This window comes from Homalodisca vitripennis, chromosome 8 (genome assembly GCF_021130785.1).
Source record: "Homalodisca vitripennis isolate AUS2020 chromosome 8, UT_GWSS_2.1, whole genome shotgun sequence".
NCBI lineage: Eukaryota > Metazoa > Arthropoda > Insecta > Hemiptera > Cicadellidae > Homalodisca > Homalodisca vitripennis.
The window spans coordinates 7,261,764-7,282,028 of NC_060214.1; the positions used below are offsets into that span (position 1 = coordinate 7,261,764).

The following is a 20,265-nucleotide window of genomic DNA, read 5'->3' on the forward strand; positions in this document are numbered from 1 at the left end:
CGGGACCGCGCCTGCCAAAGCCTGTGCGGTAATTTGATTGCACCGATGGCACGAACGTCGCCAATTATCGTGACCCGGGGGCGGCGGTCAAGACACCTTGCCTGGGGCCGGGGGCGGCGATCTTAGCCGCCTAATCAGGTTACTAGGAGCTCGCCATCGACACCAAGAATTCCCCAATTTTCCCTCAGCCCTAATTAAAAGTTTTCTCATCAACTCCGCCGCCGCCCCCGACGCCACCCCCAGTTTTCCCCTTGGTTAAGTCGTTGTTTTTACGAGTATGATATCTCGACCCGTGCATCCTTGAGTTCTCCTGTTGTTTTCACCACCGCACGCCCGCTATTTCCGATCTTCTACCCGCGGGAGGTTGTTTACATAATTGTTGATTTTCGCTCCCGGTTTGGCGGCGAGTTAACGGCTGTGCCGGTTCTTAGTTAATTAAATCGTAGCCGTTCCCGGCGACCGTTCTGTTTCAATTCCGCCCAGAGCAACACAGATAAAATTTGCAAACCCCAAACCAACTCTTAGCACGCTGTCATAAAAATTAACATACACCCAAGATTTTAGGAATAAAGAAGTATGTGGCATACCCATGACTTACTATTAATGTTCGATCGGGAATTATTCGAACTGTCCATAACTTGAATAATGGTGCTCAGAATTGTAACTCAGTACAAATAATTTTCTTCGCAATTTGACAATGTTATGAAATACAAAAGAATGGAACACCTTTGAACGAGAGAAGACGCGAAATGCGTTGGCCGAATCGCCTTATCAGACGAAAGAGGTTTAATCAAGGGAAAAATGACAGCGAAGGGTGTGAAGGTAAAATAACAAAGAACCCTTTCCTCCCCCTCCCCGAGCCGCCCCTCCCGGCCCCCCGGGGGGCTTAAGTGGGCCGCACTGCGACGCATACAATCACACTGGATAATTACCTTTGTACATCTTGTACATGCACCAGAGCGACAGTCACATCTCCTGTAAGTGCGCTGTGTTACTAGCTCCTCTCCGCCCGCTCTCCGACTGATTTAGACGGTCATATCACCTCCTGTCCCCGGCCGACGCGGAATAGCCTCCGTACATCCAGGATACAGGGCATTACATTACTTCACTAATCCTTCCTCGCCCACCGCGCTCGGTCTAATGCAGTCGATCTGTTACCTACCATTCTCTAAAAATAAGTTTCGATCTCTTTTAATACATCATTTTCTGTAGGACTTCCGAAAATATTCACTCATTTGTTCGAATAGATTATATTCTCACATTTAAAGGATGTTTTAGGTTGACTACCTAAAACAAGCAACGACGTGGACTTTGCGACATTCTTATTAGAACACCCTGTAAGGAACTGACGAGGAGTTACAATGCACCTTCTCGTTTTCAACAACATTTCGTAACTGACTAATAATATGTTGATATAGAGAGAAGTATCTAAAGCGCTTGAAGTATTGAGTGGGAGTACCACAAGGTGACGGACTGTCGCCTTTATTGTTTAATGTTGCACTTGAAGGTGCTAAGATTGCACCTACGTTTTCTTATGCAGAAATGTCTTAATAGTACAAAATAAGATGTGGACAGGTAACGTAAATTTTGTAACAACGAAATAGAAAGTTTGCTAAATAAGTCAGTACATACAGATTAATTTAAATATAGTTAGTAAATTACAAGACTAAACTGTTACAATACTAAAATAAAGCTTCAGTTCTGCAGTAAAGTAAGGAGGCATGGATCATGACGGAAATAACAACAAAAATTGTTGTCTTTGAGGGTGCAGAAAGATCTTTGGCCTTACATAGTAAAAATATGTGAATCTGTCTGAGAGGGGTAGAACACTTACTGTTAAGAAGCGAAAAAAGAAAAAAGCCCTGAGAAAGACGACGACAAGAAGATGGGTATGTCATTGAATAATGAAGAAGTTAAAAGAGTTGTTGTGACTAGTACTTTGGAAATTTAATGGTCTTGAAAAAGTGGGCCTTAAAACATGAGTTGTGCCTTTATCTCCTAAGGTCCAAGATGATTTTCAATTCAGCCACATTTAATCACCGGTTCGAAGTGGGCAATCGGAAAATCAACAGAAAGACAATGACTCCGGTGATTGCTGGAAAGCCGGGGATCCATCCGGTGTGCGGGACAATCCGAAATCGTGACCATCTCAGTCGGCAACAAAGGCCGTCAAATTTCAGCGGCACCGCGGCGGCATCCACATCGAAATTGTGGCCGATTGGCGTCATTACGCCGGACGGATCCATAGACCGCCGCGGACAGCCTCTCGACTCGAGGGTCCTCGGCCGGGCCGCCGGAAAAATTAGGTTAGGTTTCGTCGGGAAAGATTGATTGCCAGCGAGCGAATCGGGGTGAAGTGAAGCCGTAGAGAGGAAGATCTGGGCTGAGCGAAGCGAACAATAATGAGACAGAACAAAGAGCGGTGAGTGACAGGTGACAGCAGCCATTGAGAGTATGACGGTTATTATTACAAGAATCATCCGGGAGTCGACGCGTTGTGCTTGTGCTGCAGCGCACAACTCGGCACCGTGTCGCTTCTGTGCGGAGTGTGAACACAACACCGTCTCAGCGCCTATCTCGCGTCATGCGAGGATAGTGACTAGGAGTTCAATTCGGTTTTGTATCACAGTATATTTGCATTGGCAAAAAACTTAAATGAAACAGTTACTCCATTTTTTTTAAGCGTACACTACTAAATTCTAATCATTCTGGTACAATTGTTTTAATACTTCCTCCTATTTTACATCTAGATCCTAGATCTCACATTTTCGTTTAAAATACACCAATAAATTGGAGAAGTCAAATTATGATTTTCTTGCCATCAGTAAATTTGGTTACGTTCCCGATAATAACAATATATTCGTCAATAAATTTAAAATAATTAAATAAATTATGACTAAATAAGTTAATAAGTAAATAATTTCAAAACGCTTAAACCTTAATTCCCACACTGTTACTGATAGAAGAAATAAATCAGCCTTTATAGTAGATTTTTACCAGGAGTTCAAGCCTTTTTTAACTTCAAGTCACGGTTAAGTTAGTGGAGATTTGAACCAGTGGAAGAAATAAAACTTATTCTGCGTACAGTAAACACGTCCTCATTAATCAGAATTCAAAACAGGAACAACGAAATAATCATGCCAGAGTAAAAATACACTCCTGGACAAATCAATAAGTGGTGGATCAGTCTTTTATGTAACTGATAACCCATAAAGATCATCTAGCACGTGAGGTTATGTTAAATGTAACGTTATAAATCTAGTCCCACTAGATAAGAATTTTCATTAATTTATTCGCCTAATGACATCTAATTACAGTTCCAGACGAAATGGAATTTGGGTCAAATGAAGTCAAAAGAAGAATATACCGTAATGGCTTTGAATTGTTCAAATGTTTAATCTGACTTACTCAATTAGCTATGATTTTTCAATGTACTCTTTGTTTACATCGTGAAAGATCGTAGGTTAAACCAATTTTAGATTGGTGCACACATACATTGTTCTCATGCCAATCATTATTGGCATGACGGCGTAGTAAAAACGTTTAAGGTCTTATTTACCAAGCAAAGTTGGAGCTAAGAATCGTCAAAATAATATGACCTTGGCACGCTGCTAACTCAGAGGTTATCCATCCAAGGATCTGAACGCTCGGTTAACTCAGTTATCTCCCGATAACTGCGTTATCCAATAGACTCCACTATCGGCGTTATCACTCATCGTCCCGATTAGCAAGAGATAAACACAACACAACAAAACAAAGATAAACTTGCATATGTAGGTCAGCTGCAGACAGACGTTGGAGCGGACGTCCGTCCGATCGACTCCGCCAAGGTGTAAGAAGCAGCTGCAGTTAAGACAATCGTACGTAGCGCCGTGAGACAAGAGCGAGAGAGAGAGAGTGAGAGAGGGAGGGTGAGAGAGAAGACAGTGACAGTCGCAGCTGGCTGGCAGGTAGTGAGGTCTAATGTATTGTTCTATATACAGAGCACTTGAGTGACAGGAGACTGTTGACTCCAACCCTCGTCAACAACGAGGCCGAAAAACTCATCCTCTTCTGAAGCACGGATCAGGGCTCGTCACTCCCCATCCTGACTGGTCCGAACTGAGGACATTCGGTGTAATTTCACTTGCTTTGTACGGCAATTATTTTGCTGTGGATTTGAAGTTACGTCAGAGTTACGTACTTTCGTTACGTACTTTCCAATTAGCAAAGGCTTCGGAAAGTTGGGACCAGTCGAGGCAAAGACACTTTATTGACAACAGACATCTGCAATACTAACACGACCAAACTGATGGAAAATAATTGTTGGAAAAAATTGATATTCCTGATTGAATAGAGATTTTAAGATGGAAATCCATAATATTGAAACTGACACGAAAAACAAGACCGCTACAGGGAATATTGATATTCCTAGATGAACCTAATCAAATAATTACCAGGATGATAAGACATTGAACCTCCCGATTGTTCCAAGGAGGTTTGATACACAGGGTCTCTTCGGGCCTGAAAGCCTCTTTGAAGTATCCATCACCTGACCAACTCTTTGTCCCGGAGGCCAGAGCCAGACGCTAGTTTGCCTAAGCTGCCACGGGGGACCGCCACCAACACTGATTGAGACGTAGACGTCTCCGGAGCGTGATCTTGCAGTTTGTTTCCTCCAGTCATCCTCCGTCCATCAATCAGCCGTTGGGGAGTTTCACGGATATTGACACGTCGTGAGGGCTACGCCTCGGCATGGTCGGGGCTCCCGCTGGCTGCCGGTGATTTGCTCCTGGGAGTCAAATTCGAGGACAGTAAAGGAAGTCTGGGGTTAAAGTGGAATTTTTGGTTCTTGGACAGGAAAAGATGATGCAGCCTTTGATGATTCATGAAAAACATTTCGATAAGAACAAGAACACCACAAAGTGGTCACGGGAAATTCGAGAACCATACATGATTGTCCAATTAATTCTTCGTTGGAAATATCATCTTGTCTAAGTCATACAAACAAGAAAACAGCTGAGAATCTTCATATAACGAAAGAAGGTAATTCTTCAAAGTCTTCCGTAAGACTTTACTCAGTTTTTGCTTCATAAAGAAATAATAACCAGTCGTTATCAAAGGTCACGTGACGCAGTGGTCAACTCTCGTGGACGTCGTGTCGGCGACAGATAATGCAACTGGCCGCCTCGCAAAATGAAACAGATCAATCAACTGGTGATGTTAATTTGATGTAACACTATCAGAGCCACTGACGCATCGTGTTTGCCCGTCAACCAGATTGATTACTTCACATGTTTTAAGGCCAATGTTGTCCCGGACTGATGATGAATCGATTGCCCGCTCTCCACATACCCACCCTATTGTTTTTCATTTACTCGATTTCCACAATTGTCTGCCGATAAAACGGCGGGTTTTACAGTGATTCTTTACTTTAGAAACACACGGGAACACAAATTATACCTATCGACTCTTGTATAGGTCAGTTTTTGGATATATGTTTCTGAACGCAATCGCACAATCAGGATCTGCACACTTTTATTTTACTCTCCCGATTTTAACACAGCAATTCAATTAGTTATCTTTGTTAGATAAAATTTTAGTAAGGTTATTCTGAGAAGGCCAGCAACCGATAAAAGAAATAAACAGATTATTTTTAAAATCCGAACTTCATGACGACTGAATATAGTACGACATATATTACTGAAAGCCTGGACCTTTTGCTTTATTAACAATGTAAAATTACCTCAATTACTGATTAAAATACTAATGCTATCGCAAGAAATTAATCTTCTATACCCATACAAAGTTTTTTTCACAACCAACGCTTGCAATGATACGTCTTATATTATAATTTAATTGTTGCAACTGGTTATTCAAGAAAGGACACTGTTTTGACATACTACTGTGACAAACAAAAATGTGTATTTGTAGTCTGAAATAGTTTGAAAATATGAATATACGAGGTACAGTTTAAGCCTGTACCGGTACTGTAAATAAATTCTCAGATGAATAAATTAAAAGCTATTTACTAACAATTACGTCTTAAATAAATAGTAAAACTTTTTTTAAATTAAATTTTCGAGAAATAAAGCCTAAAGTTAATTTGGAATAAAGAAAGTTAGAATTATCATCTCATGGTAGAATCTTTAATGTCAGAATAAATCAAAATAATTTTCTAAATATTTAAAATATATTTGATGTAATTATTTAATATATTTTCCAATGAGAAAATCTTCTTAATAAAATCGTACCACTAAAATAAAACAGAAAATATGTTATTGAGTAAGTCAAAAGGCGAGAAAAAGCAGGGGAGGTGACACGTATTAATGATAACCAATGGGCGTTCTTGTCCCAACTTTAGATTGTTCCAGCCCTCGACCGACAACTTGTTCAATTGAAATGGACTGATTGGGGGATAATTAAAATGAAAAAGGGAACAGCAGTTGGCGTGGCGGGTTCGACAACTTGAAAAATGCGCGCGAAGAAAAAGAGCCGCCGGTGAAAAAGCTGCGGGTGAACTGATTATCGATGGCGAACAGTTTACATACGTCTCTCTCCCGCCAAAATCCCAACAGGGCCGACATCTTTGATTACTTCCTCCCCGGCTGAGATTTTTCCCGACGACGTTTCAATTATTGGACAATATTTCCGCGCGAATATTCTGTTCCCGCGCGATGGATCATTGTTTCGCGCCACGGCGGGGAGGATAAACTAATCAATCGCTTCTTGGAAAACCGCGCCCTCCTCGTCGCCTTTTATCTTCTTGATTTTATTTTCCCCCGAGAAAACTTTCAAGGATGATAATCAGACTTTTCCTTATCCGAGTCGGCGTTACAACAGTTTAAAATCACTAACAATGTCAGGTACTGCACTATGATATTGCTACCAGTTTTCAAATTAATAGGTATTATTTATGTAGATATTTATTTATTTTTATTTGGGAATTTTCTAAGACTCTGGACTTATTATCTGAGTAAGAGATAGCGCAGGTTCAAACCTGTCTGTGGCCGTAGCACTTTTTATCAGTACTATCGATCTTGCACTGTATCGACTCTCCCAAGGGGCAGGATCTTATCAAAAAACAGATAAGGATTAGTTTGTTTGATAAGATCCTCGCACAGGCCAGTGGTCAAAGGGGATAAACAGAATAAGGTCAAAAAAAGATTGGCCTCTCCTTTTTTAAAAGAAAGTTATTTATATTTTCTTTAATTAGGATCAATCCCACTTAAAAATTATACCGTACACGTTTTCAACTGCATGAAACGTAAACAATTTGAAAGCAAGCACAGCCAGAGTGTGGATGGTTTCCCACACATCACCGACTGTGGGTTTTTTCACTGCCCCACTTTGCGAGTTTGGGCGTTGGGTCCTTTTAGCATTCGCCACGCCAAAGTCGGGCCGGCCGGTCATCTGATGAATTGTTGTCCGGAGAAGGACAATTTGTTATTCCTGAAGGCAGGATTCCGGACGGTCGGCCAGGATTAATGGTCGCTAGGTATTCAGTTATTACCTGCCCCAGATTGATGACTATATACAACCCGGTGGACATTAATTATGTTTTTGCCGTCTTTCACCGGGCGAATATGAAAGACGCGCGTCAATACGGGTGATAAGACGCGCACAAAACCGCGCCCAGGCGACTCAGCGGATTTCGCCCTCGTGTCGGGAGAGGAGTCCTCAATACCGCCTGATTGCCGCATTCAAGGGTGGTCACCTCTTGAGTTCGTTTTTGAATACACCCTCCCGCTCTTCCGACGTCTTAATTGGAGACGATTCCCCGTTCACCGCGACCAATTCGATGAAGTTGCAGATTAAAAACCGTTAGGTCCGCGCGACGCTGGGTGATTTTCCTCAATTGTCTCAAAGGCACCGTTGATTTGTCTTTCCGCGACTTTTTAGCGCCGCTAGTGCGAATTTCAACTCAGCATCTTACAAAGGTAAAAGTACACCAGCATTCCAAATTTTGTCGATTACGATAACACATTGTTCTATTATTCGCGTATAATTTTAACCTGCTCAAGAGAATCTGAATACCCACATTGTCTCAAGGTCCCAGTAGTCAATTTTTCTTTCCGAAATTGTTATAACCGATAGAGTGAATTTCAAATCAGAATCTCAAGAGTTAAAATTTGTACTGTCGATGAAAGTACATAAGTATTGTAAAATTTACTCACTACGATAATACAGTATTCTGTTATTCCAGTGATATTTTCACTTGGTGGCATTTTCTTTTGATTTTATCTCTTATGAAATCCACTCCTCGTTAATAATCATTGTTGGTTAGCAATAAAAATGGATCAGAATAGTGACGTGTTAATATCAAAACCCGTTGGGTGAATGAAAACCCTAGGCCATATGGGTCTGTAACCGCAGGAAAAACCCAAACACGTCTTAAGAATCTAAAACTCTAACAAGGCTTAAGGAGAATCCCAAAAATTTGAACTCCTTTTTTTAATTCATAACATACTGGAACTACTTGGGTTGTATGAACACGGTTTGAATCCACCAGGAAACAACAGAGGGGGCACAACATCTTTTCGTAATTAGATCCAAATCTAAAGCGGCGCCTTGCCGAACCCTTCAACCCTTTCTTGCCCTCCCTTTGCGGGGTCTGCAAGAGTAACCTATCTGTTTACAATTCCAGGGCACTTGAGAACTACTAGTCCACGGCGCACAGGCGAGGGTAGGGCAAAAAGTGCCCGTCATCTCATGCAGGGGGAGGGGGGAGGTCATTGTTAAGCAATTACTCCACGATGGTCCGGGGATGTTACAATTTCATGCGCCTCCAGTTTCCGCCCCATTGTGCTGTGCTAGGGTGGCCCCGGCAGTAGACGCAACGCCGGTCTTCTGCAGAGCACCGGCCGAGCATTGTTTTACGCGAGAACGTTATGGCCGTTACTCGGGAGCTGATGTCTCACTTGATTTAATGGGCTTTAAATTTTAATTAGAACTGGTCCACTTGCCCGACAGCCGACCCGATTAATCGTCCGGAGTCCTTCCGAAACGTGGGGACCCCGAATGGGGGCTCCACTCCGGTGACTTAGTGCCGCGTACGATTGTTTATCAAATCGTTCGTCACTAAAGAATAGTCACTCGTTTGCATTCTCTTTTTAAGCAGGAGGGGCGAACGTCTGATATACTGATATCACTTTCAGTGGCAACGCATAAAAATTAAGCATTTTAACATGCAATTGTGGTGCAACTATGTCAAGTCAATTTGGTGGAATTAAATAACCATCAGAGCTTCAGGTGCTGCATATGTAGTACCGAAGTCGGTCTTATTATAAATCAAAGTGTTTTTTTTATTTAATATTATAACGAATATAATATTTTATAGCCTATAGAAATATCGTTTTTGTTATAGGTAGATAGGCATTACAAAATTTTAATCACAAAATGCAAAAAATCCCTATAACTAATATGAACATTTTTTAAACAATATAAAACATAAGATTTTACGGAGGAATCGGCTTTGTATCTGACCGTTACAGCAAAAAGGATTAGATTTGTATCACTACAGCATACAATATTTACTATAATTTTAAACTTGCCAACTGTAAATGTTGAAATAGAAACGTGGCTGAATAGTTTTCAATTTCATTCACTTTTATAAATCAAGTAACAAAGCGTTTACTAATCTTAAACTTAGGAACAAGTAATTTCTATAATTCTTTGTTATATGCATTTTTACGGAGATTAATTTCAATCTGAAATTACTCCTCAATTAAATATAACAAGACAAGATGAAATAATGTACAATGTGTATTTGTTTCTTGGCCGATTTTTAAAACGGACCCTGACTAAAATACGAACGCCCCAACTGATTGTTACCGTTCAATGAAATAATGAGAGCGACATCGCTGTTACAGAATCGCTGTAACGGAAAGCGAACGTCTGTCTGAGTGATTTACAGGTTATAAATCGCACCCCTTTCACAGCCGGCGATAACGCCGTCATATTTCCTTACCGGCTGCGTGACGGGCAAACACAGGACAATGCGAGTTGACACCGGAAGCTCCTAGGTTATCAGACTGCCAGAGGACATACAGGATGTGCACTTTACCTAGCATCTGCCCACCGCCGCGCCAACACCTAAACTGCGGGGGCCTCCCCAAGGAACGGCGCTAGGCCCACTTCTATTTCTACATTTTCAACGTAGCGATCTCCGGATAAAAATGTACTAATCTGACTTCAAGGACGTATTCCAATCGAGAATCTCAAAGATCAAGGGGTCCAAAAATGAGGAGCTATCATTGTTTTCAGTACATTGTGCTTTGAGGACCCAGAAACATGAGTAAAAGCGACTTTGTTCCAAGAAAACATGAATGACTAATGAAACATCAAAGTTGGGGACACAAAGACGTCTAAGATCTACTCTTGCATGACTTTTAAACAAGAAAATGCTCGGAAATGTTACTGGAAGAAGTTATATTTATGGAACATTCTATTGATTATTCTTCAAGGATGAGAGTACTTACAAATTAGTTTCAGAGCAGCAACTGATCAGTACACTCACCTGAAATAAAATAAGTACATTAGCATTATTTTAATTACAGTATCATTAATACAGTAACAAAATAATAATATAGCACATAAGTAATCTATGATAACATAACAGATTTCTATGTGGTCTAAAAATTAAGTAGAAGGTTATGACTGATATTGAGTACGATATACTTTCTCTGTCGAAAGAAACATTACATGATATTTTGTAATTATTTTAATAGCTTTCTGAACTGACCTCACATTTTGTGTCTTACATTTTGTGCAAGAACTATGACATTGTTTATAAATTTGTCTAAGCATTAATTTGCTCTTTCGTAGCGTCTATTGTATTGTTTTCAGTTGTAATGGGTGCCAAAGAAGATGATTCAACCTTCTGACTTCTTTTTTTTTCAAACAGAACCTTTACTGATCTTAAAGTAGTACATTTTTCATAAAATTACTTCCGTAATTGTGTAAAATGGCGTTATTTCTGTGTTGTACGCTTAATTCTAAAATTTATATTAAAAATGGTGAATTTTGTGAAAATAATTTTTTATGTTCGTACGTCAACGTTCCCAAACTGAATAAAAATTATCTCTATGAGCCATCACCACAACTGTGTAAAATGAGTACACAAAATCAGATTGCACCAAAGTGTTACAATTAAACTCATAACCGTGCAACATAGACACTTTACACGATCTGCCACATAAAACTGGTACACGATGAACACTGCAAGGACTCATAGTAAGCCCGAGGGGCGGGCGTCGCGACGTCTGGAGGCAGGACGGAGACTGGAAATAGCGCAAATAAATCCAGCTTATTTGTCCCATTAGGCGGGACAACATGCAGTTTCGTTTAATGTCAAGACATATGTGTCCATCACGGTCGTGACGGCCCGGCCACATTTCTGTGCCATCAACCATCGTGACGGCCGGCCCGTGGTCGTTGGGCATCAGTCGAGTGTGATGTCCACCCCCCAACCCCTCCCCCCCGTAGGGGTTGATGTGACGTTACACGAGTCCTGTTGGTGTGGACATCATGTTTATGACGAGCGTTATAACCCCCTTATAAGAGTTTATTGTTGTTGCAGTACGGGCAGGACCATCTCTTACGGCGCCGGCCAAAGAGGGGGCAAAGCGAGGGTGTGTTTTGAATATTTAAAATGTACACGGCAATAAAGTATGGATCTGTAATAACTAATTCGTAGCGATACGTGATGATGCCAAGATTTACCATGGCACAGATCTTCGTGCCTATTGCTTCATTAACTATACAGTGTGTCCACACAACATGTTACACATTTAATTTATTACAGCTGCTATATCATTGATCGCACGTCTATGAAACACGTATAAATTAGAACAGTTGTTTTAATTATCTGAGTTACCCACTGTTCTCGTATGTGGCTAACGTACTTACAGAAACAGCCATAATGGCAGCTTCGTAAAGAAAAATTCAGTATATTTTGTGGCTAGCAAAGTCAGCTTGAGTATCGTCGAGTGTTTAGTGAAAATCCTTCTGACAGACGCAGCATTTATTGATGGGATAAGACGCTAAGGACGATGGTAATGACGATAAGGTAATAGCCATCTTATTGTACACAAAACGCGGACAGGTAAGCTAAAACAGATGATAAAAAACAAGTCTGAGTGGTAACGTGGACGTGAGTTGAACGTCCGTAAGTACGAGTACAACTCATGAAGTTTTGAAGAAACTTAAATTTGATGATTAAAAACCTCAACGATTGCATGCTTTGAAGTCAGATGACAAATCACAGAAGTATGACTTTGCCGTTGTTATTCTGCATGAAAATGGACAAGATCCAAATTTTAGTGTTGAGACTACCTTTCACTTCTAGAAATGTGCATGGCATTTGAAGCGGGCTGAGATTGAAACAGTTACCCCAGAAGTCCTGATCAAAATATGGACGTCAATCAATCAATGATCGCTTGGACGTCTTCAGGGCGATTCATGGCGCTCATGTCGAGGTCAGATAAACCGATGTAAAACTGTTTAAAGTACTCTTTAATCATATGTTAATCTCATTCTTGTGCTGTATATACGTACTTTGGTGAAGAAGGTTATTTAAAATTGTGACATGACATCATGGACACACTATAGTATGAACTACAGACGTGACCACATACACTTACGTAATTGAAAATAAACGATTTGTAAACACTAATAAAATACTTGTTTCCATCGACAAACCCATATTGTACTAAAACAAACAAATCCTGAAATCCTATATGGAAATATTTTTGTGTTATTGTTATTTTTAATGTTTGCACTGCTAGAATAATAATTTTTTACTCTAGAGAAGTAAATAGTATTTTTTTATTTTTTTTTTATTTTAATCAAGATGGATGGATGGAAATACCTTAATGCTTACAACAATTCATTCATTAATTTGAGGCTAAACCAAAGCATGATAATTATTTTTTTTAAGGAGAAGCCGATCCCTTTTAAGCCTTATTCTGCCCGTCCTCATGGGCCACTGGCCTGTGCGAGGATCTTATCAAACAGAATAAGGGGGAGAGTCGATACAGTACAAGGTTGATAGTACTGATAATAAGTGCAACGGTCACAGACAGGATTTGAACCTGCGCTATCTCTAACTCAGACTATAAGTCCAACGTCTTAGACCGTTCGGCCATCGGCCTTCCCAAAATATCTGGTTGATTTAAAGACACAGTTATGATTCATTGTTATTGATTGTGAAATACAGGTATACGAAAGAATTGTTGACTGTAGGCAAGTCTATTGTTGGAGAGAAATCTACATCAAAACGTCGCGTCGATTGACAAGGGTCGCCCGCAACATGTAACAAATACTCATGAGACGGGGAGAAGGTCACTGACTAGAACGGCCGGAGGCGGCTGTTCCAACAGAAACACAAGCAGACCGAAAACAATCCTCACAAAGAAATTGCCCTGACCGTCAGCGTCTGCAGGCGAACCTTGTTTTGAAATTAAGTCATAAAAATGCAGCGTTGCGAAGCGAAACAGGTTCGATATATCGATATATCGGTTATTATCGATCTTGTCGCGGCCGTCGGACCCTAATAAGCGGTTTGATGCCTCCTGATGGCCCCAAATTTGGGGGTAGGAGATCCGACAAATTAGGATATTCCTTGTATAATAAGGTCGTGCCCATTACATTCGCCTTACGTGAACCCTTTACTAATAAGGCGATTAGGATACAAACATTGCTCGTGCGGGGGGGGGGGGAGGGGGAGATGTCTCGATGACTGACAGACTCACTCTGCAGCACAGAACTGAACTGTCGACCCTATGTTCTAATCAATCGAACTGATCGGTTGAACTCTTCTATAAAATTGACTTTATTTTCATCTTTTTATTTTTGTTGCCCTGCCACGCTACTTGAAACGGTGGCAGTGTAAATTCCATTTATGTAGTAACTTTCACTTGTATTTTTTATGGAATACATCATTATTATTCATTATTCAAATGTAAATTTCAAATTACAGAAAAACTACGTTCTTTGTGAAATCCTTCAGAAGATTTTAGATGTATAAGCCAAAACTATACTGATATACCCACAAAAATTTGTAACGAAAAATATAGAATGAAATGGTGAGACCATTATTATATTATGTTATGAGAACCATAAGTAAAGGCTTTAAAACAAATAAAACGGTTAAGACAATAAGAAGGTCGCTTTTCATTTGTAGTAAAAATTGTATAATTCGGTATACAAGCAAAACAACAAAAATAATTCTGACTAGTTATGATTTACAAGGATTACAGGATTTTGGACTTTATTCATCATTATATTACATAGACACAATAGAACGTTTCGAAACTGCAATGTGCCCCTTCTTCAGGTGCAAAATCCAAAAACATGTTATCCAACAAGTCATCACTTTGCGAAGTGTACTATTAGAGCACAACAAATAGCCTACCTTATAGAACATACTTATAGAACGCAATTTTAGTTTGTCTAAATTTAGGTAATAACCTGAATAATGACATAACAATATGGTTCAAATTTATCTGTGCTTTATTACTAACTGCAATAATAATAATACTAAGGTTTTTCAAATTGAGAAGTATTTTTAATACCGGTAATCAATCTAGCCTCTTTTACGAGTCTGTAAAGCTTGATGAATAAATATCTAAAAAATAGTTTATTTCAGTTAGTATATTAATTACTGTATACAGCTGATTCGACTTCTCAACGATTCGATTGTGTACTGGTTGGGGCCGTAATGTATAAACACTAAGGGACTAGAATTACTTCGGGAACACTTACAAAACTCTGTATATTTAGTACAAAAGTACAAGATACACCTCTTTTTAAGCTGCAAGAAACCATTGTAATTATCGTACTACTAATCACTAACGAAAAAAATTGTAAAAACCCAACTACTGCCATAAAAAGTCAACAGATCGATCCCGATTCTAATCACACCTAAACATTTAAACAGCCTATGTCCATTAACAGCCTTATCGCTGATGACTGTTTACCCAGGCAATCCCTACTAACAGCGCCTAATCAAGCGCTGGGGCCAAATTTTACTCCAACAATAAGACACAACGGTGACAAACAGCCATTGTGTTTTATGGTCTATTCAAGAAATGGTCCATAAACTCCTCTCAAAGCACCGCCCCCGCCTGATAAAGGCCGTGTTTCCTAACACCGCCATAAACCCGACTTTGTCAAATATTTGTGGGTCTGTCGATACCGGCACGCCACCCGCCAAGGCGCGTCCGAGGTCCCCTTCCGAGCAAACGCTAAAAACCACATTTTGAAAATATCCACCAAAACCCCCTGGTGGAAACGGAATAATTGCTAAAAACACTGCAGAAAACTAATTCGTTAAGTGATTTTTTTTCACCGGCCATTAGACACCGCACCTGCTTAATTTGTTTGCCAAACAAAAATGTGATTTTGTTTCACACCCTCATTACACGCGGGCCAATTACATAATTGTGCACCCTTTTATTTACCTTAGCGCACACTTTGTCAAGTCCGCGGTGATTGAATTCCGCGGATACTGCATTATGATAATGTAATTACACTGCGATCTCCATTATCGTGAAACAACACTGAAAAGTTTAGAAATGCCCGTAATGTGGCGGTGAAATTATTTGATTGCACTCACAGCGTACTGCCCGAAGAAAAATAATGTTTTACGATTGCATTAGTCTAATTGTTGTTATTAGCTGGAATACGTCAATTTTTTATTCCTTGCTCGGCTCAAAGGAAGCTCATGGGTAGCCACATTGCGCTCTGTTTCAGAATAGATGACCGTTCCCACTCAGAATCTACGCGGACAACCAAAGCCGTAGATCATGACTTGACGATTTGTCAATAGTCATCCCAAATCTTTCACGAACAACCTTTAGCTCTTTCCTTCCATCTCCTTATCTTCCACATTTCCGGCAACCGTCCATTACAACACGTCCATGAGTAAGCTCTCCAACCCTGACTTCGTTGTAGGACCTCGAGGAACTCCTCTCGTTGGGAGCGGATAATTCCTTCCCGCTCTCGAACCGTCACAGGCTCGGAACGAAGGCTAGCGAGGGAGAAGCGCTTCGTGTAATTGACGACCGTGACGAAGCCTCATGACGGATTGTCTGCCCGTCTGTCTGTCTGTCAGTCAGACGGCCGGTTATTAAATGCAATACGAGGCCTAACAGTACCGGAAGAAGGGTCTTCAAGTCACCGCTAAATCGGCTCTTGACCGCCGTGTAAAGTCATCACTCAGCCGAAGGAAGGAGGCGGCCGCGAGTGAAATGGGACGGTAATTGTTTATGCTAGGCATGACACCTTAACCTCCGACCTCCATTTCTGTCCGCGACACTGCTTAGCTCTCGGCTTGATGGAATTTTCAGACTCCTTCAGAGGTCGTCATAAACCCTCGGTGTATGACAGTCACATGCCGTTGAGTCCAGCTGTGGATTAATAAAACAATAAAGTGTGCTTTATTAATATTACGGAGTCGTTATCTCTCCAGGAATTCGATTTCCAGAGGTCAAGCGGAATCCAGGAAAAAGAAAGGGAACTATCATGACCCCTGCGGAACACCAATAACACTAACATAAACCTGCGGAGCCCACAATCACATCTGACCCCTGGGCACGAAATGAGGCGTAAGTGATGGACTTTCTCCCACTCTGGGCAGCGGGTGGACAGTCGGACAGACAGACGGACATCCGTTATAAACCGGTAATCCGCGCGAAACGTTCCACAAACATCGTCAAATCCCGCACATAGCATCGCCTCCGGACAGGCTTTCACCTGCCAGAGTAAACAGCCTAGCCCGGGGGCGGGCCCATGTAAATGAGATCATCAAAATTCAAACCGTACACGGTTTTGTTTCCTTATTAAATTGGTTAATTGGCCAGTTTAATAGAGGCTCGGTTAATTGATTGGGACGACGACGATACGGACATCAGGTGGGCTTCATCACTCGGTTTCAGGTTTCCCATTAATTTCCAAAACTGCGTTGATCTTTCGGTACTGTCAATAGGGTGATAAATATGTCAGACAATAAGGTTCAGTCCTCAAAATGTAATAAAAGTCTCCAAAAATCGATTGTGAACGATTTGAGAAGCGTTCTAGGTTGAAATATTTGACCCTTATAAGTCAGTCATCGCTTAGCTAAATGATTTTTGTGTGAACGTCAACATTTTGACATTCTAAACGGACTGTATTTCCAGGAGAATTGAGTAAACTTTAAAGAAAATCGGGGGAGTGCCGATGGCTGTGTGGTCTAAGACGGACTTTGGGTCTGAGTTAGATATAGCGCGGGTCTAAACGCTGTCTGTGACCATTGCACCTTTTATCAGTACCATCGACCTTATACTGTATCGACTCTTCCCTTTATTCTGTTTGATAAGATCCTCGCACAGGCCAGTGGCCCATGAGGACGGGCAGAATAAGGCTCAAAAAGTGATTGGCCTCTCCTTCTTGGCTGACTGATTGAGTAAAAAATAATAGGATTTCATGGATTTTCAAATCGTGCTCATGGAAATTTGCGTTCGGTGAAAGTGATCTAGCACAAGATTTACAATCTGATAACAGAATTTTAACGAGACAAGCCCCTCTGGTACACTGCCTGCAGCGCCCCTAGTGGCGAGCCCGGCAACTAGCTACGTGTGCGGTGACGGAGAACACGGTGACACCGACAAAGACAGAAACACGGGGATATTTAGTAGCGACACTCGCCTGGCGGAAGGCAGTCATCTTCGAATCACGTCTCCCACGGGCAGACGCTGGAAACGCGCCAAAATAACTCCTCAAGCGAGGATAAATCAGTTACTTGTCACGTCCGACTCTCCCGCTAAACAAATTTCGGGACGCGCGACGCAGCCTCTCTTCCCACGTCTGTCCCGGGAACAATGAGTCCCGGGCTGTTGTCGCTCAGTGGATGATTGCTGGGAGAAAATACAGTAACTTACACTGTTTGTACATAGTTCGTATCAATTAACGAGCGTTTCAGAAAACTTAATTGAGTTTAGTTGTGTTCTCATTGTTTATAATAGCCTAATCGGTTACCGCATATTACAATAGTACTTACTTTCCTTCAGTACGGTACCACTTCTACTTCACTAACCTCGTCTGTTATAGCTATTCTAACAAAGGGAGTTCATATGCATTTAATGTAGCTTAGCGTCTCGTATCTATATGGCACACTAACAATGGAATTTAATAGTCTATGCCTCAAACAATACGTGGCTCTCAATGTGTTTAACGATTATCGATTAATCTAGGAATAAAACAGTTAAGCATCCATTAAGTGGAAATATTTTTAAAAAATTAAAAAAATTTAGCAATATAATCTATTGATCTTCCATAAAGGAATCAAACATACTTTAAATAAAAAAATATTTATGAATTAAAAATTATGTCATCAGCCAATCTCTAGGCAGAAACAATCTACTTCATCAACTATACACAATTTTAATTAAAGAAACATATTCAATATAATTTAGTCGTTTACGCTTTAAAATAACAAATATAAATGTATTGCTTCAAGAAAAACCATAATGTAGCGCACGAAAAGGTTTTTTACTCTAAATTTGGTTCTGTTTAATCCAAAAGTAAATATTGTAAAACAGTATAACTAATTAATTAATTTAAACTAATACTATAACTACGTTTTATTGGTATACGAGTTGAAAATTTATTTATTTCACTAGTTTCTAACACTACGACATATCTACCGTTATATTTTAGCACCATTCAAGAACACACATCTGATAGTAATGAAAATGAAAGTCGATAAAGGATATTTACAAACTAACACAATGTGATACCGTTCACTAATATATCACATCGAACTCTTGTTAAATCGTACTAAAATATGTATACCTTAAAAGCATAAATCGTTAAATTTATTTTACACAATAATGAAAAATATAACTTTAGTCGAGTCTTCAACCCTTATGCACAAAACAAAACTGTAAAAAGTTTCACGGCGACAGCAACACTGATATCAGATAACACTAACCGAACTGAACAGCCAAATTGGACTCACCTACAAAAAAATAATCCATAGGAAACCGTAGCGGCAGACACATTTGATAGACAACTGATAACAGAACCTATGACGGACAGACATCAACTGGCAGCTATACGTTGTCTGGGTGAAGGTCATGATTTAGGAGGGGAGGAGGGGGAGCACGTGGTGTCAGAGGGTAGTGGTGGGGCGGGAGGGTAGAGAGGGGTAGGGGTGGTTCCCTCCCCTCCCGCCGCCGCTCCGGTCGACTCATCATCACACAAGGTGAAGCTATTGTTCGAATGTCAACAACTAGAACATCTTCCATTCTTCTCCGATCAACCGGCATAGGCGCCGTCACATCGACGAAGACGTTTATGTTTCTCCTATTATTTCCATGGGAGACGCCGTTAACAGACAGTTTTGGGCTGTTTTTTTCTTTTTTACGGAAATAGTCGTTTTGTTAGACGACCCCGTATTAAGGAGTAGCTTTACGCGTAGGGGGAGAAATGTAGATGACACTTACATAACTCGTGATTATTTTGAGACATGATACTTACTACACACACTTATATTAAATTATTAATACAGTATGGTATTAGTTTTAATTTTATTTAATACATAATTTATTCAAAGTAATTCTGATAATGTGGCAGGCAAACATTGCCATTTAAACGAAATATATAGCTTGCAAGGTGTAATAAACGATTTTTATTATTGTATTCTAATATTTTAAAAACATTATTACAGGTGTACTTGTAATAAAAATTTTAAAAATTTAATTTTTAAAGTAAAAAATTTAAATACTGCTGCGATTTCACTATTCTATAAAAATATCTCGTTAAATAAATATCAATTTAGTGAGAATATATTTTAATCTAAATCATTATTAACAAGTTGTAATAATTTTAATTACATAAATACAGTACTAATGTAAATATTTTCGCGTTAAGATTCGAACACCTTACCTGAGATACACTGAGAGCGGACGTGGGCACACGGTAGCTCCGCCGGTAGCAGCAACAATGTGGCAGGCGGGCAACAATCGATTGTTGAGGTCGCCGGAAGTAGCCGGCATTGTTGGCGCTGTAAACAAACCGAGGCGCAGTCTGGCGGAGCCGGGCGCAACTGACGTCGCGGCTCGCGCATGCGCCCCGCGTCACCAACTTCGTCGCGCGGGAGGACAAAAAATCAATCAGATGATTTATACCGCATCCGAGTCGGCCGTGTCACACACAGCGATCGACGCCCGGTCTATAAATAATACTTAAATAGTGTCCGGGCATTAATCTTACGGGAGCACAAAAGAAACGCGAACCGGGGAC

At 40.5% G+C, this 20,265-nt stretch overlaps 1 protein-coding gene across 2 annotated transcripts in view; it reads right to left on the reverse strand.

The window, feature by feature from the left end:
- LOC124367234 (protein tiptop-like) overlaps positions 1 to 20,265 on the reverse strand; it is a 234,576-nt gene that overhangs the window by 39,284 nt on the left and 175,027 nt on the right. Inside the window, exon 1 of one of the 2 annotated variants that reach the window (XM_046823913.1) lies at positions 18,980 to 19,057. The exons of the other annotated variant lie outside the window; for it this stretch is intronic. Within the exon in view, the coding sequence (XP_046679869.1) occupies positions 18,980 to 19,022 (43 nt within the window). The 5' untranslated portion in view covers positions 19,023 to 19,057. Of the gene's footprint in view, positions 1 to 18,979; positions 19,058 to 20,265 lie in introns of those variants that run through there. 2 annotated transcript variants of the gene reach the window in all.